This window comes from Neofelis nebulosa, chromosome 1 (genome assembly GCF_028018385.1).
Source record: "Neofelis nebulosa isolate mNeoNeb1 chromosome 1, mNeoNeb1.pri, whole genome shotgun sequence".
Lineage (NCBI taxonomy): Eukaryota > Metazoa > Chordata > Mammalia > Carnivora > Felidae > Neofelis > Neofelis nebulosa.
Window position 1 is genome coordinate 44,506,421 of NC_080782.1, and position 14,277 is coordinate 44,520,697.

Consider the following 14,277-nt stretch of genomic DNA (forward strand, 5'->3'; position numbering starts at 1 on the left):
CGGCGCCTCAATCCTGGGGTGTTCCCAATGGGCCAGCCAGCCTGAACCTGGTCTCCTGGGAGACCGTGAAAATGGAAAAACCCTCAAGTTCATCCCCCCAGAACCCATAGGATGGGTCTTAAACTCCTGCTGGTCAAGCCCAAATGACACTGCCATCTGGTGGCCAAAGAGCCAGATACCATGAGGGTTGGCAGAGGCCCTGGGCTGAGGGCCACAAAGGCACAAATGGTGGAGACTTGTTTAATAACTGCATAATGGGACCAAAATTTTGCTCTCACACAGTCTAGAGTTGAAACAAAGTCTTATATAAGTCTGGCTACCAAGTTCCCTGAGTTGAAGGCATTATGAGTGTGCAGAGGAGGAAGCTGCCTCTGAGATTAGGTGACCGATCTAAGGTCACAGCTGGGTCTCCTCCATGCGTGCCCCATAAGTGGTTAAAGCCTTTCTCAGCGTGTTACCCAAAACCCTTTCCGAAGGCAAAGGCGGAAAAAACTACTTCCAGGAGATGCCTTTTTCTCTTTCACTTACAATCATATGGTGAAATTTTCCAGAACCTGAACGACATACAGTGGCTTCATCTAGTCCCGAAGGCTAATTAATGGGAGGTGTGCTTGTGTATTCTTAGGTGTCACAAATTTGTTTTCATTTCTAATATGGCACAACGTATAGAGCCAAAAGCTCTCTGAGGAACTCAATAATTTTTAAGAGTCTGAGACGTGTACAGAAATGTATTTTTCTTTTAATAAAATAAAGCTACACACACTAAAACATTCCCTTTGTTTTGACATAATGGCCCAGCTGGGAGGTACCGGAGCTTGGACTCTATCCCAGGCAGTCTGTCTTTAAGCCTCTAGCCACTATTCTAACTGTTTAAGATTTAACATCCTTGAAATGCAATGCACTTAAGGATGGACAGAAGTCTTTCAAAATATTGAAAACAAAGGGAATCACCAATCTGGCCCAACATCTTCACTTTACAGATGAGGAAAAGTGAAGCCCAGAGAGGGGAAGTGACTTGCCAAAGGTCACAGAGCAAAGAATCAGAATCTGCCAGGCCTCTTGCTCCCGGTTGGGAGCTCTTAGAACTCCAACCCAAGAAAGCATTGTAATTACCTTTTCCACAGCATGTGAACGAGTAACATGCAGACATTGCAAGAGACAACACTTCCAACCAAAGTGGCTCGATTTTATTGCAGGGAAGGTAGGGAGGAGCAGAGCAAGTGAGGGTCTCTGTGGGAACCCCCATTGCCGAGTAGGACTGCCAGGCCCCAGGTCTGTCTGGAAGGCAGGAGAGGATCAGCGACCTGGAAGAGAGGAGAAATTAGGTGGGGCAAGAGTGCCATCTGCTGTGCACATGGAGGCATTGCAAAGCAGTAGAGGTTCACTAAGAGGCAGCTGTGGGGGTGCACACCACACCAACTAAGCCTGTTATTCTGGGTTGGCTGGAACCCATTAATCTAGCTCAGCCAATCACCACCGAGGCCTTTCTGGGAAACTTCCAGGGCTGCTGGGATGGAACTCCCTGTCCTGTTTTAATTCACGTTGGGAAGGCAGTGAACAAAATCACAAGCAAACAAATCTGCCAAGGAACAGATAGTCGAGGTGACTTCGTAACCAAGAAATGCTGGGGCGCCTGGGTGGCTCAGTTGGTTGAGCCTCCGACTTCAGCTCAGGTCATGATCTCACGGTTTGTGGGTTCAAGCCCCATGTTGGGCTCTGTGCTGACAGCTCGGAGCCTGGAGCCTGCTTCGGATTCGGTGTCTCCCTCTCTCTCTGCCCCCACCTGGCTCACACACTCTCTCTCTCTCTTTCTCAAAAATAAATAAACATAAAAAATTGTTTAAGAAATTCTCTCCCTGATTCCCAAACCTGGCTTCAAATCCGTCACTGGAGAACCTCTTAAAACAGACTGAGGCAGATGCTGCAGGGATGTGTGGGGCAAAGTTCACCTGACAGGTGATTCTCACCGAGAATCTGTGCATCTGAGTCTTTCCACACTACACGTGTTTGCTCACACACGCCCAGATAAAATTAGCTGCTATCCAGAATTTGCTTCAAAATGGCAGGGGTGGGGGGGGGGGTACAGTTGGTGGAGCATAGCTGAGACAACGATGGCAAGGACTTATAATTGGATCTGGGTGTGGGTAGATAGGGATTCATTTTCCTACTCGTACATTTAAAATTTGCATAATAAAAAAGCAAAGATAAATAAGTTAATTAAAAACTATGAGAATTATTCAGCCACAGAAAGGAATAAAGTACTGATACATGCTAGGGCTCGGATGAATACTGAAAATATTACACTAATGGAAATCGTATGGTTCCCCCCCACTTTATTTATTTATTTATTTATTTATTTATTTTGAGAGAGAGCACACACAGGAGGGGCAGAGAAAGGAGAGAGAGAGAATCCCAAGTAGGCTCTGCACTGTCAGCACAGAGCCTGATGCTGGGCTCCAACTCTCGAACCGCGAGATCATGACCTGGGGCCGAAACCAAGAGTCAAACATCCAACTGACTGAGCCACCCAGAAACCACCCTTCGTATGGTTTCTCTTAAATGATATATCCAGAATAGGCAAATTCACAGAGGCAGAAGGCCGATTAGTGGTTCCCACGGGCTGGGAGAGGGGGCCGTGTAGAGTGACTACTTAATGGGTTTGGGGCGTTTTCCTGGGGTGATAAAGCTTTGAAACCAGAGAGTTGCACAACATCCTGAACACAGTGGATGCCACTAAGTGGTACACTTCAGCGGTGCCCGCGTGGCTCAGGTCCATTGAGCATCTGACTCTTGGTTTCAGCTCAGGTCATTATCTCACATTTCGTGAATTCAAGCCCCGCATCATTGGGCTCTGTGCTGAAAGGTGGAACCTGCTTAAGATTCTCAACCTCTCTCTGCCCCCAGCCCTGTGTGCGCACACGCGCTCTCTCTCCCTCCAATAAAAAATAACTTCTTTTCTGATTTGGGATGCCTTTCATCCTGCCTCTGCCGCGCACCTGTGCGTGGCTGGGATCACGTCACTTTCCCTCTCCAGCCTTGTGTTTCTCAACGGCACTGAGAGCACTGATCCACATCAGGGACGTGGCAATCACTGGAACTGAAACACCAAAGGCACTACCTGGGCAGTGACAGCTAGGGAGGGCTGTGCTGTGGAGGATTCTGAAGCTGTGGCTGGGCACAGAGGGAAGGAGTGTTGGCTCCATAAATCACGTCTATCCTGGTTCCACGGTGAACGGTTCTGGCACAGGGCACGTTACGTGCCTCTCTGCATTGTGTGAAATTAAAGGGGGCATCCAGCTTGGACACGAGGATTGTTTTTGTACTCATCTGGGAAGAGGGCATGGTCAGGAAGCTGACAGCCATTCCGAGTGGGAAGAGAGACCAAGTTGAATTAACTTACCTGGTCAGTGCACAGGAGCATGAGACCCAGGGCACAGGCGTCCTCTCAGATGGGACAGTTTATCAAACCATTGCTCAGAGTCATACACTCTATACTTAAACCCCGCTGATCATGAGATGCACTCCCCAAGTCATAAAAGGGACCCTGGGAGACATCTAACACAGTGCTCTGTGTGCTCTAGGAAGGCTGTGAGGATTCCTGAACTTAGGATTTGCATTAGATAATGAAATATTTTGTACAAGGGGTCTCACCCACCTGCCCCTGTTGGTCCATCTTGGGCCCAGGGGTCCAGGCCCTCATTACTTGGGGCCGAGGTAGGAAACAGCTTTTCCTGTTTTTCCCAGCGTCTCCAGCAGAAGGTCCACGCTGTGCTCAGAGTTGATGCAAACCTTCTTGTTGGGTAGGTCAATGTCAAACTCAACTCCTGCAGGAAGAGGAAGTCGGGGGGTGTGGGGAGGAAGCAGAGATCATCCCAGTCAGAGCAAGAAAGAGTCCAGGCTACAAAATTCTTATTCACAACCGCCTTCCCCTTTCCTCCACACCAGGTGCCAGCAAAATCTTAGGGCCAGAGGACATGTGTTATGCATTTTGGGCCACATGGACTCAGCTGCATATTCTTCTCTGTGTGTATTGCTTTTACAGTCCTTTAAAAATGTAAAAAACCAGGGCACTTGGGTGGCTCAGTCGGTTAAGCATCTAACTCTAGGTTTCAGCTCAGGTCATGTTCTCACAGGTCGTGAGGTCAAGCTCTGCGTCAGGCTCTGCGCTGACAGCACAGAGCCTACCTGGGATTCTCTCTCTCAGAAAAAAAAAAAATAAATAAACTTTAAAAAAATGCAAAAACCATTCAGCTGTATAAAAACAGACTGTTGGCCAGATTTGGCCCATGGGCTATAGTTTGCCAATCCCTACTCTAGATTGGGCTTCTTTCAAGTTTTTTTTCTTCTTTTTAATTTCAAAAGTAAAATACAGGTATGCCTGGGTGGTTCAGTCGGTTAAGTGTCCAACTCTTTTTTTTTCTTTTTTTGTTTTTTTTTCTTTTTAATGTTTTTTTAATTTATTTTTGAAGGAGAGAGAGAGAGAGAGAGACAGAGCATGAGTGAGGGAGGAGCAGAGAGAGAGGGAAACACAGAATTCGAAGCCGGCTCCAGGCTCTATGCTGTCAGCACAGAGCCCGATGCGAGGCTGAAACTCACGAAATGCGAGATCATGACCTGAGCCAAAGTCGGACACTCAACCGACTGAGCCACCCAGGTGCCCCTAAGTGTCCAACTCTTGATGTCAGCTCAAGTCATAATCTCACAGTTTGTGAGATCAAGCCTCATTTTGGGCTCTGCACTTACAGGGTGGAGCCTGCTTGGGATTTTCTCTCACCCTCTCTCTCTGCCCCTCCTCACCCTCTCAAATAAATAAACTAAAAAAATAATAATAATAATAATAATACAGATACACCATTAAAAAAAGGCAAACGTGTCTGAATAAAACTAGAGCGTAAGGCTCCCTACTATCTCCTACCTCCAGAAGTCACTACAAACAGCACGGCATCTACCCAGTCTTTTTTGCAGACAGACAAATGAAAAATAATTCCCCCAAAGGGCATCATACTGTATACACAGGTCTTGCTATATTTCACTTTCCGATGTCCGGGATACCTTGCCCATCTTAGTATACACAGACTTACATCATTTTTTAGCAGCTACACTGCATTCCCTAGTGTGGATGTACCATACACCCACTCGGTCCCCTGCTGAGGGACACTGACATTGCTGCCTCCAATTTTGCACTATTATCACACAATGGCTGCAGTAAACACACTTGAGCATAGCTTATAAAACTTGTCCAACTATTTCTATGCCATGAATTTACAGGATGGAAACTGTGGGGCAACAGACTGGCACGTGTTAAATGTTGATATTGTAAAACCACCCTTCAGAAGGACGGTGCCAATTTCAAGCCACCCACCTCGCCCCCAGAGAAGTACATGGGAGTACCTATAATGTGTTTTGTTGAGACGACAGAATGCAGAGAGAAAGCCCCTGATAGGTTCTAGGCCTGGCTTCATTATTGACTTGTTGGATGGCCACAGGCGGGTCCTGCCCATTAGAGGCCTCAGTCTCCCCATCTGTACATGAAGGAATTGGGGGTGGCCAGCCCCTATGGTCTCTCCGGTTCACATATGCCATTAGTTTGTGAATCCTCAGGCCCAGAACTGTTCATCTAAGACCCCAACTCAGAAAACCCTTCTACCTCACCTCAAGAGGCCACCCAGGAGGGGACAGTAGTGAAAGACAGGGAGAAACCTGTCCCAATTCAAAGGGAGATCCCCAAATGCTTGAAGAGCCTTAAAAAGCCCATGACACAGGATTTTTTTATTCTTATGTTTATTTATTTTTGAGAGAAAGAGAGATAGAGCATGAATAGGGGAGGGGCAGGCAGGGAGGGAGACACAGAATCTGAAGCAGGCTCCAGGCTCTGAGCCGTCAGCACAGAGCCTAACGCGGGGCTTGAACTCACGAACCGTGAGATCATGACCTGAGCTGAAGCTAGACGCTTAACCGACTGAGCCACCCAGGCACAGGATTTTATCATAATGTCTGAATTTGTACTTAATGGATACCAAGGGAGGAAAAAAAAATGCAGTGTGTCCTAGCTACACGCTGGATTTTTGTCTTTCATTTCAGAAGTGTCTACCTCCTCTTTGGAATAAATATTTTGGTGGCATTGTAGACCTGGAGGAAACTCTGGGATCATCTAATCCAGTGGGTTTCAAACTGTTTTCCCTGCAGCCCAGATTCCAGGTCGGGTGTCAAGAGTGACATAGACCCACCCTCCCTTCATCTGGTGTGTGCCTCTTGGTATCCGAGGGGCTTCTGAGCAGTTTCATTCTTAAAATATCCACGGTGAAAGCTGACACAGGCTGACAGGCCCATACCACAGCTGGGGAAACTCAGGCCCCCGGGGAGAAGAGGCCACAGTCACACAAGAAAAGTCAGCAGTCACGTTTTCCCCACTGCTTCAGATGCTTTCAAGCTAAGATTCCAGTTTAGGGGACTCGAAACCAGCCATTGACTCACTTCGGACAAGTCACTTCCCCTCTTGGGCACTGGTGTCAACATCCCCATTCCACAGATGGAAAGGACAGCTCAGAGGAAATGTTCCAAGTGCTAGTGAGAGCACATCCATGTGGAAGCCCTCTGAAAACTGGGTATTATCTAGGGTCATAAAAATGAAAAATCTTATCAAGAAATAAAATAAAACTAATTACCTCATGGAGCCCCAGGGCCAAACCCCAGACCTCTCTGGGCTTCAGTTTCCCCAGCTGAGAACTGAGGAGGCTGGATGAGAATAATCGTTTTCTTTTTTATTTATTTTTTAACGTTTGTTTATTTTGAGACAGAGATAGAACATGAGCGGGGGAGGGGCAGAGAGTGAGGCAGACACAGAATCCAAAGCAGGCCCCAGGCTCTGAGCTGTCAGCGCTGAGCCCAACACGGGGCTCGAACTCAAGGACTGCGAGATCATGGTCTGAGCCAAAGTCGGCCGCTTGCCTGACTGAGCCACCCAGGCGCCTCAAGAGTAATCACTTTCTAAATATGTCCAAAAGGGGTGTGTTAGGAGTTCTGCAATGACTTGAGCCAAAGTTTATTTTTTTTTTAATATTACAATTTTAAAAACGTTAATAGAAAATGACACTCAAATGTATCTTATCAAAAGTTACCACACTGAAGATCACCAACATATTAACTAGTTCTGCCAGGACTCTGAGCTAGATTGTGGGGCCAAATCCCAGCTCTGCCACTTACTGTGTGATCTCAGCCACATTGATTAACCTCTCTGAACTTCAGTTCCTCCTGCTTATAATGGAGATAGTCCAAGAAGCTACCGAAATGGTTGTGGTGACAGGTAGATGACTTGATCCTCAGAAGCCACTAAGCAGAGTATTTGACACATGCTAAGTACTCACTACATCGTAGTTTTACTGTTGCTATCAGCTTCAACTCAAGCTTCTGCCTCACCTCTGCATGCACTTGAGCATGACAGAAGTGCCTCGGTCTCCCCCACCTCGCTCCTAACCCTGGGCCGCTCACTCACCTCCCAGCTTGTTGAGCACCCGACTGACCGCATTGGAGCAGCCTTCACAGGTCATGTCCACAGAGAACTCGTGTTTCTAAAACAGACAAAGGGGACCATGAGCTAAGTCGTGCAGAGTGACCCAGATACCCCAGCAGTGCGCAGGTCCACCCAGAGACCAAGACAAAGGGCAGAGAGGGCAAGATCTGTCATCAGACTCACCAGTGGCCTGGTTCTGAGCCCTTCTAGTAAACTGTAAAGTGGAAGAAGGAAGGGTTTCTCCATCTTACAGGTTGTTGTATTAAATGAGGTAATCCATATAAATCCGTTAGGAGTATCTAGCACACAATGAGTAGAACCACGTGAGAAGCTAGTTTCAAATGCTGGTTTCTAGTCTTACCTTCAAAATCTTGATTCTTGAGTTATGGGGTTGTCTCAAGACATTGATAACTCTGACATGGGGTGGGCCCACGCACTCTGAGCAATGCTGATCTGGTGGTCTTATCTATGCATCGGAAGATCACCTTCTGCATTAGAATCCTTTGAGAACTTCCAAAAACCACCAGTTCTGATCAACAAGTCTGGGCTAGGGCGTCTGTTATGGCTAATCTATGCATCGGAAGATCACCTTCTGCATTAGAATCCTTTGAGAACTTCCAAAAACCACCAGTTCTGATCAACAAGTCTGGGCTAGGGCGTCTGTTATGGCTAATAAGCTTCACTGGTATTCGGATACACAGAGATCACTGTTGTCATCCACATGCCTCACTGCCAGAGGCAGCCCCTGAGTCCTGGGAAGGGAAGGGAAGGGAAGGGATTTGCCTGGGCTCCCAGTGAGTTGGAGGCCGGGCCAGTAAGGGGACTCAGACTCCTGGACTCTTCATACAGGCTCAACATCCTATAGTCTCCAGGGTATCTGACAAACCAAGTGCATGAAGGCAAGCTTTGTTCAGTTCATTGCCGCAATCCAATACTTGAACGGTGAGTGCCTGGCACAGAGTAGGTGCTTGAGTTGAGTGAATGGATGATTGACACGGCTGGTTGAGGGTCTCTGGGTTCTTCCTTTGCTTTCAGACAAGGATTACTTATACCAATACATCCTTTATTTTAAAATCTCTGGAAATAAGATGAGCTTCAGTTCCCAGGTCTAGCACTTACAAGCTGTATGACTAAGTTACTGAACTCCTCTTGCCTTGGTTTCTACATCTACAAAATGGGGATGAGAGTCCCTCTCCAGGTTAGTGAATGGGACAAACATTTTAAGTGTGCTGGCCAGCATCCAAGATGGCTCCAGTGATCTCCAAGTCCTGAGTATTTATGCCCTTGAGAAGTCCCATTCCACTATGTCTCAGGGCTGGGTGTCCAGTAGAATATGGTTGAAGTGATGTTATGTGACTTCTGAGACTAGGTCATAAAAGACATTGTGGCTACTTCCTTGCTCTCTCTCTGGGATCATTCACTCTGGAAGAAGCTGGCCGCGACATCTTTTTTTTTTTTTTTTTTTTTTAATTTTGGGTGTGGGGAGGGGAAGAGAGACAGAAAGTAGGAGAGAATCCTAAGCAGGCTACACACACAGTGCGGAGCCCGACACGGGGTTCGATCTCACTACGGTGAGACCATGACCTGAGCCGAAATCAAGAGTCAGATGCTTAACCCAGGTGCCTCTGGCTGCAAAATCTTAAAGCCCCTCAAGCGACCCTATAGAGAGGTGCTCATGTTGAGGAACTAAGTCTCCAGCCAAAAGCGAGGTGAGGGAGCCATCGTGGAAGCAGATGCTCCTTAAGATGAGTACAGTCTGGGCCAACATCTTCATTACAGTTTCACCAGAGATCCTGAGCCAGGAACACCCCACTGAGCTGCTCCCAGATTCCTGACTCTCAGAAACTATGAATTAATGAACGTTTATTGTTTTAAACTACCAAGGTTTGAGATAATTACTCAGGAGCAACATACAACTAAAACGTGACGTAAAGAGGTTGGAGCCTACCAGTTTCCACGGGGTGAAAAATTAGTGGTTGGATTATTATTTTTAGTTTGTTCCAATCTTTTTTTTTTAACTTCAAAAAAAAATGGCTACATTTTTCATAGAGCACTTCAAAATATTTCAAATTTGTTATCTCAGTTGGAATTCTGGACATATCAATGTTTCTTGCTGGGAGACCCCAGGCAAAAATCCCCGTGCCTTACTGGCCCCAGTCAGGGGTATATAATACCTTATCCATACCAAAAAGGTATTAGCCAACTCAAGTTTTCTCAACCTCCGTGCACACAGGAATCACCTGGGGGCTTGAGGACATGGGACTCTGCAGGTGGCTGCCTCAATCAGCATTGAGGCTCTGGGGTGGGCCCTGGGCCCCTCCATTTTTAACTCACTGGGGGGATACCAGGAGGCAAGACCATACCCCTGCAAAAAATTAGACTAATGGCGGTGCCTAGATGGCTCAGTCTGTTGAGTCTCTGACTTCAGTTCAGGTCATGATGTCATGGTTTGTGGGTTTGAGCCCTGCATTGGGCTCTGTGCTGACAGCTCAGAGCCTGGAGCCTGCTTCAGATTCTGTGTGTGTCTCTCTCTCTCTGCCCTCCTCTGCTTGTGCCTTCTCTCGATCAAAAATAAATAAATTAAAAAAAATTGGATGGGGCGCCTGGGTGACTCAGTTGGTTAAGTGTCCGACATCGGCTCAGGTCATGATCTCGCGGTCCGTGAGTTCGAGCCCCGCGTCGGGCCCCGTGCTGACAGCTCAGAGCCCGGAGCCTGTTTCAGATTTTGTGTCTCCCTCTCTCTGACCCTCCCCCATTCATGCTCTGTCTCTCTCTGTCTCAAAAATCAATAAACGTTAAAAAAAAATTAAAAAAAAAAATTGGACTAATGGCTTCTCAAGCTCTTTCCAAGTCTCAGAACATCTTTGGGTCTGGCTTATCATCATGGGGTCCATGGGAAACTAAGACCAAGAGTTAGGAGTTTGGTTTTCAACTATTTTATTGAGGCCAGATCTGCAAAAACTGCCTTAAAGAAAATGGTCAGTTTTTCTTTTCTTCTAGTTAAACCCCACTCATTCCTTCAGCTTGTTGGAGGACACTATCAGCATGACCTGGGAGCTTGCAAAAACGCAAAATCTTAGGTCCCACCGCAGGCCTCCTGAATCAGAATCTTCATTTTAACAAGACATCCAGGGGGCACCTGGCTGGCTCAGTCGGTGGAATATGCGACTCTTGATCCCGGGGCGGTGAGTTTTGAGCCCCATGTAGGGTTTTACTTTAAAAATAAAAATAAATAAAAATTAAAAAGACACCCAGTTTATTTCTACCCACATTACAGTTTGAGATGCTGTTCTAGAAGGTGGATTGGCAAACTACAGCCTGCCTGTGACCTGGTCTTATGAGGTTTTACTGAAACACAGCTAAGCTCGTTGGTGCACTTTCACATAGGAATGGCAGAGCTGAGTAGTTGCAATGGACCACGTGGTTCATGAAGCCTAAGGCATTTTTTTTTTTATTTAAAAAAATTTGTTTTAACATTTATTTATTTTTTAGAGACAGAGAGAGGCAGAACATGAGCAGGGGAGGGGGAAAGAGAGAGAGAGAGATACAGAATCTGAAGGAAGCTCCAGGCTCTGAGCTGTTAGCACAGAGCCCGACGCGGGGCCCAAACTCACGAACTGCAAGACCATGACCTGAGCCGAAGTCAGACGCTCAACCGACTGAGCCACCCAGGTGCCCCAAGCCTAAAGCATTTTTAAGTGTTTACCTGGCCCTTTAAGAAAAAGTGCGCTGACCCCTGTTCTAGAATAACCATCAGACAATCGATTTATCGATTGGGTATTTACCAATACCCAATCAAAGCTTTAAAGGGTTCACAAGACCAAGATAATACCTAAATCTATTTATTGAGTGCCCATATGTGCCAAATGCTCTTTGTACGGTATCTTGAGTTAGTCCTCGCTCAGCTTGGAAAAGGAGCTAGTCACCCTGTTTTTCTCCTGAAGTTCCCAGGGGTTCACTGAGCTGCCCATGGTCACATGGTAAGTCTGTGCTGAGGCGTGGGATGTGAACCCAGGCTCTCCTGGCTCCAAGGCCATTTTAGCTGTGAAGCAGCCAACACACTGCCAGCTGCCACTCCATGACGGTGACTCTCAGCAGGAGCTCTGGGAGTGGGACACCTTGCGAAAAAGCACAAGTTTATGCTGCCCAAGAACCTAAAGTCAACAAACACGGGCAGCTTTCTGCTGCTGACTACAGAGAGCAGGCCCCCTTTCAGCCTCCACAGTACAGAGGTCAGAAGCCAGAAGGCGGCTTCTGGGTGGCAAATGTTACAATTCAGTGCTCTTCTCCTCTAGTTGGGAGTTGCAAAAGTCGATTTGAGGGTGGGAGAAAAATCTACTTAATGGGCAGAATAATCTATTCTTTACAGAGAAGCCCAAGGCTGGCCGGCCCCCTGTTGCCTCAGTCCCTCAGAGCCTCCCCCCATCACCTCTAAGATGGGTCCTTGAAAGCAATGAAAGAAAGTCTAGTAAACTGTACGACTCCTTAATTGAATCTCAGAACTGGAAGGGCAGGAATGCAGTGGGGTCACATTGTCCAGCCCCCTCCCAGGGAAGAAATTCTTTCTCGAAAATCCAGGCTATTCAGTCTTTGAGCACAATGTCGATAAGCAGTTTACTAACGCTAATATTTGAGTGCAAACTACATGTCGGGCATTGCTCGAAACCCTCTGTGTGCATTACTGTGTTTAATCACCACAATGTTCCCAGGAGATGGCCTCATTATCCCTTCCTGACAGAAGAGGGAGCTTAAGTTCAGACGTTAGGTCACTCACTCAGGATGACACAGCTAGTGAGTAGCAGGGCCTAGACTGAAAATGTCTCTTCCAAGCCTAACCTCTCAACCACTGTGGTCCTTGTTAAGGTGGGGTTAACACTTGCCCGCCTATAGGTCCTACCCTATTTGTCCGATGTCTACACAAGAGCTACCATTTCTTGGGGACTAGCTATGTCCATATTTTATGCTACATATTTTATATTTTACCTGGCATTTTTCCAGGTAATACTAACAATAGTCCTCTGAGATCACGGTTTTTATTCCCATTTTACAGATGAGGAAATCAAGGCACAGAGAGGCAAAGCAACTTGCCTGAGGTCACCCAGTTGACAGGCGAGGGCACAGATTTTTCAGAGGCTTCTGAGATTCCAAGTTTTTGTTGGAGAATCCTCTCGTGTGACACGCTCTTCCCCTCTCAGTTTTGACCACGGATCCCTGAACTAATACCGCCTTCCTTCAGCTGCTCATCTTGTGATATGGTGCCTTCATTCTGATCATCCACTCTGGAGGGTCTTTTGCTTGTCAAAATCCCCAGAAGCGAACCCAGAATAGAGTGATTCTCAAGCTGGCCTTTCCTTCACTGCCAACTGCTACAAAAACCATCACTATCCCAGTCCCAGGGGGATTAATGCTGTCCTCTTAACATTGCTAAAGGCAGATCTGCTCAAGTAGGAGGGCTGATTCTGTCAGGTTCTTTGTCCATACTTTGTGTTGTCTGAGGATTTGTCTCAAGGCACTTGGCAAAACTCTAGGGAAATGACACCTGAGATGTTTGTGGCTTGGCCCAGGGAACTTCTTGCTTACCTGTCAGCTCCCCAAAGCTAGGCTGCTAAGACACAGGGTATCTGTGGGACACATCTGCTATACACTTGAAGCAGAGCCATTAACTAGGCACCCTGGAGGAAATTGGTAAACACCACATGACCCCAACCAGGATCTACAGGATGTAACTGACATCACAGTTTATTCCCAAACCGGTGTGACCACTTTTGTCTGGCACTTCCCAAGTGATCAGGCCGGGAGAGACTGGGAGACTAAAGATAAGGGGCTTAATCCTGGCTCCACCCAACGCCTCCGAGACCTCCCTCCAGTAAGTTACTGGGCTTTTTCTTTTTTTTTTTTTTTATCTGTGAAAGTCCTTAATTCCTTATCTACAAAATGAGGCCTTGAGCAACCACATATGTGCTTTAAGACTGAGTGAACTTCAAAGGCTAAGACCGGCTCATTCCTCCCCAAACTCGGTCATTGAGCAACTGGCAACTTTGAGCAGGTCCCTTAACCTCTCTAGGGCTTGGGGGTTCAGGTTCAGAAAGTGATCCGTAGGAAAGGTTAAAAGCACGGTCTCCATTCAGCGCTGAACTGAAAATCGGCCAGAGTGGGCAGGGGAAGGGAAGGAAACCACGGACCTCTGAAAACCTGCCGCGTCCCGGAGGCCACAGCCACCCTCCCCCTCCCCCCACCATCTTCCCCCCCTCCCCCATTCCCCCTTTCAGGCCAGGTCCGCGGACCCGCACAAGCAGGGTGAAGGCGCAGGGACTAGACGTCCCAGTTCCAGCTCGCCACCCGCTCGGCGACTGTGCCCTTCCCTGGGTCTCAGTTTCCCCATCTATGCAAGGAAGGGCTGGGCTTGTAACCACTGGAGGCCCTGCAGCTCCGATGTCCTGAAGCCTGACTCCTACATAAAACCCCTTTCGGATCGGATTTTCTGGAAGGTCGCAGAAGCTGGGAGTAGATGGGAAGAGAGTGAGAAGAGAGACAATAACTCCGGCTGCGGCCTGAGCCCTTGAAGAGCGACGTGTGGCCGATCGGCGGTGCAGCGGAGGCGCAAGCCGGGGGCCTGGGTCTGCGCGGGGCGGGAGCTAGCAGGCACTTACCGGCATGACTGTGGATGTGGTGGTAGCGACGCCTGGGCTGGCTCTGAGCTCTAGCGCCGCTGTGCTTCCGGGGCTGGGTGCCGAGAAGCACCGCCCCTCACGCGAAACCCCGCCCCC

At 47.7% G+C, this 14,277-nt stretch overlaps 1 protein-coding gene across 1 annotated transcript; it reads right to left on the reverse strand.

Annotated features, from left to right (window-relative positions):
• Nucleotides 1-1,165: 1,165 nt before the first annotated feature.
• Nucleotides 1,166-14,269, reverse strand: ATOX1 (antioxidant 1 copper chaperone). The gene is made up of 4 exons (XM_058720803.1): nucleotides 14,161-14,269; nucleotides 7,493-7,568; nucleotides 3,656-3,824; nucleotides 1,166-1,304 (listed from the first exon to the last, which is right to left on the reverse strand). Exons 1-3 carry the CDS (start codon nucleotides 14,164-14,166, stop codon nucleotides 3,700-3,702), a joined length of 207 nt encoding a protein of 68 aa, XP_058576786.1. The 5' UTR covers nucleotides 14,167-14,269; the 3' UTR covers nucleotides 1,166-1,304; nucleotides 3,656-3,699.
• Nucleotides 14,270-14,277: the final 8 nt, after the last annotated feature.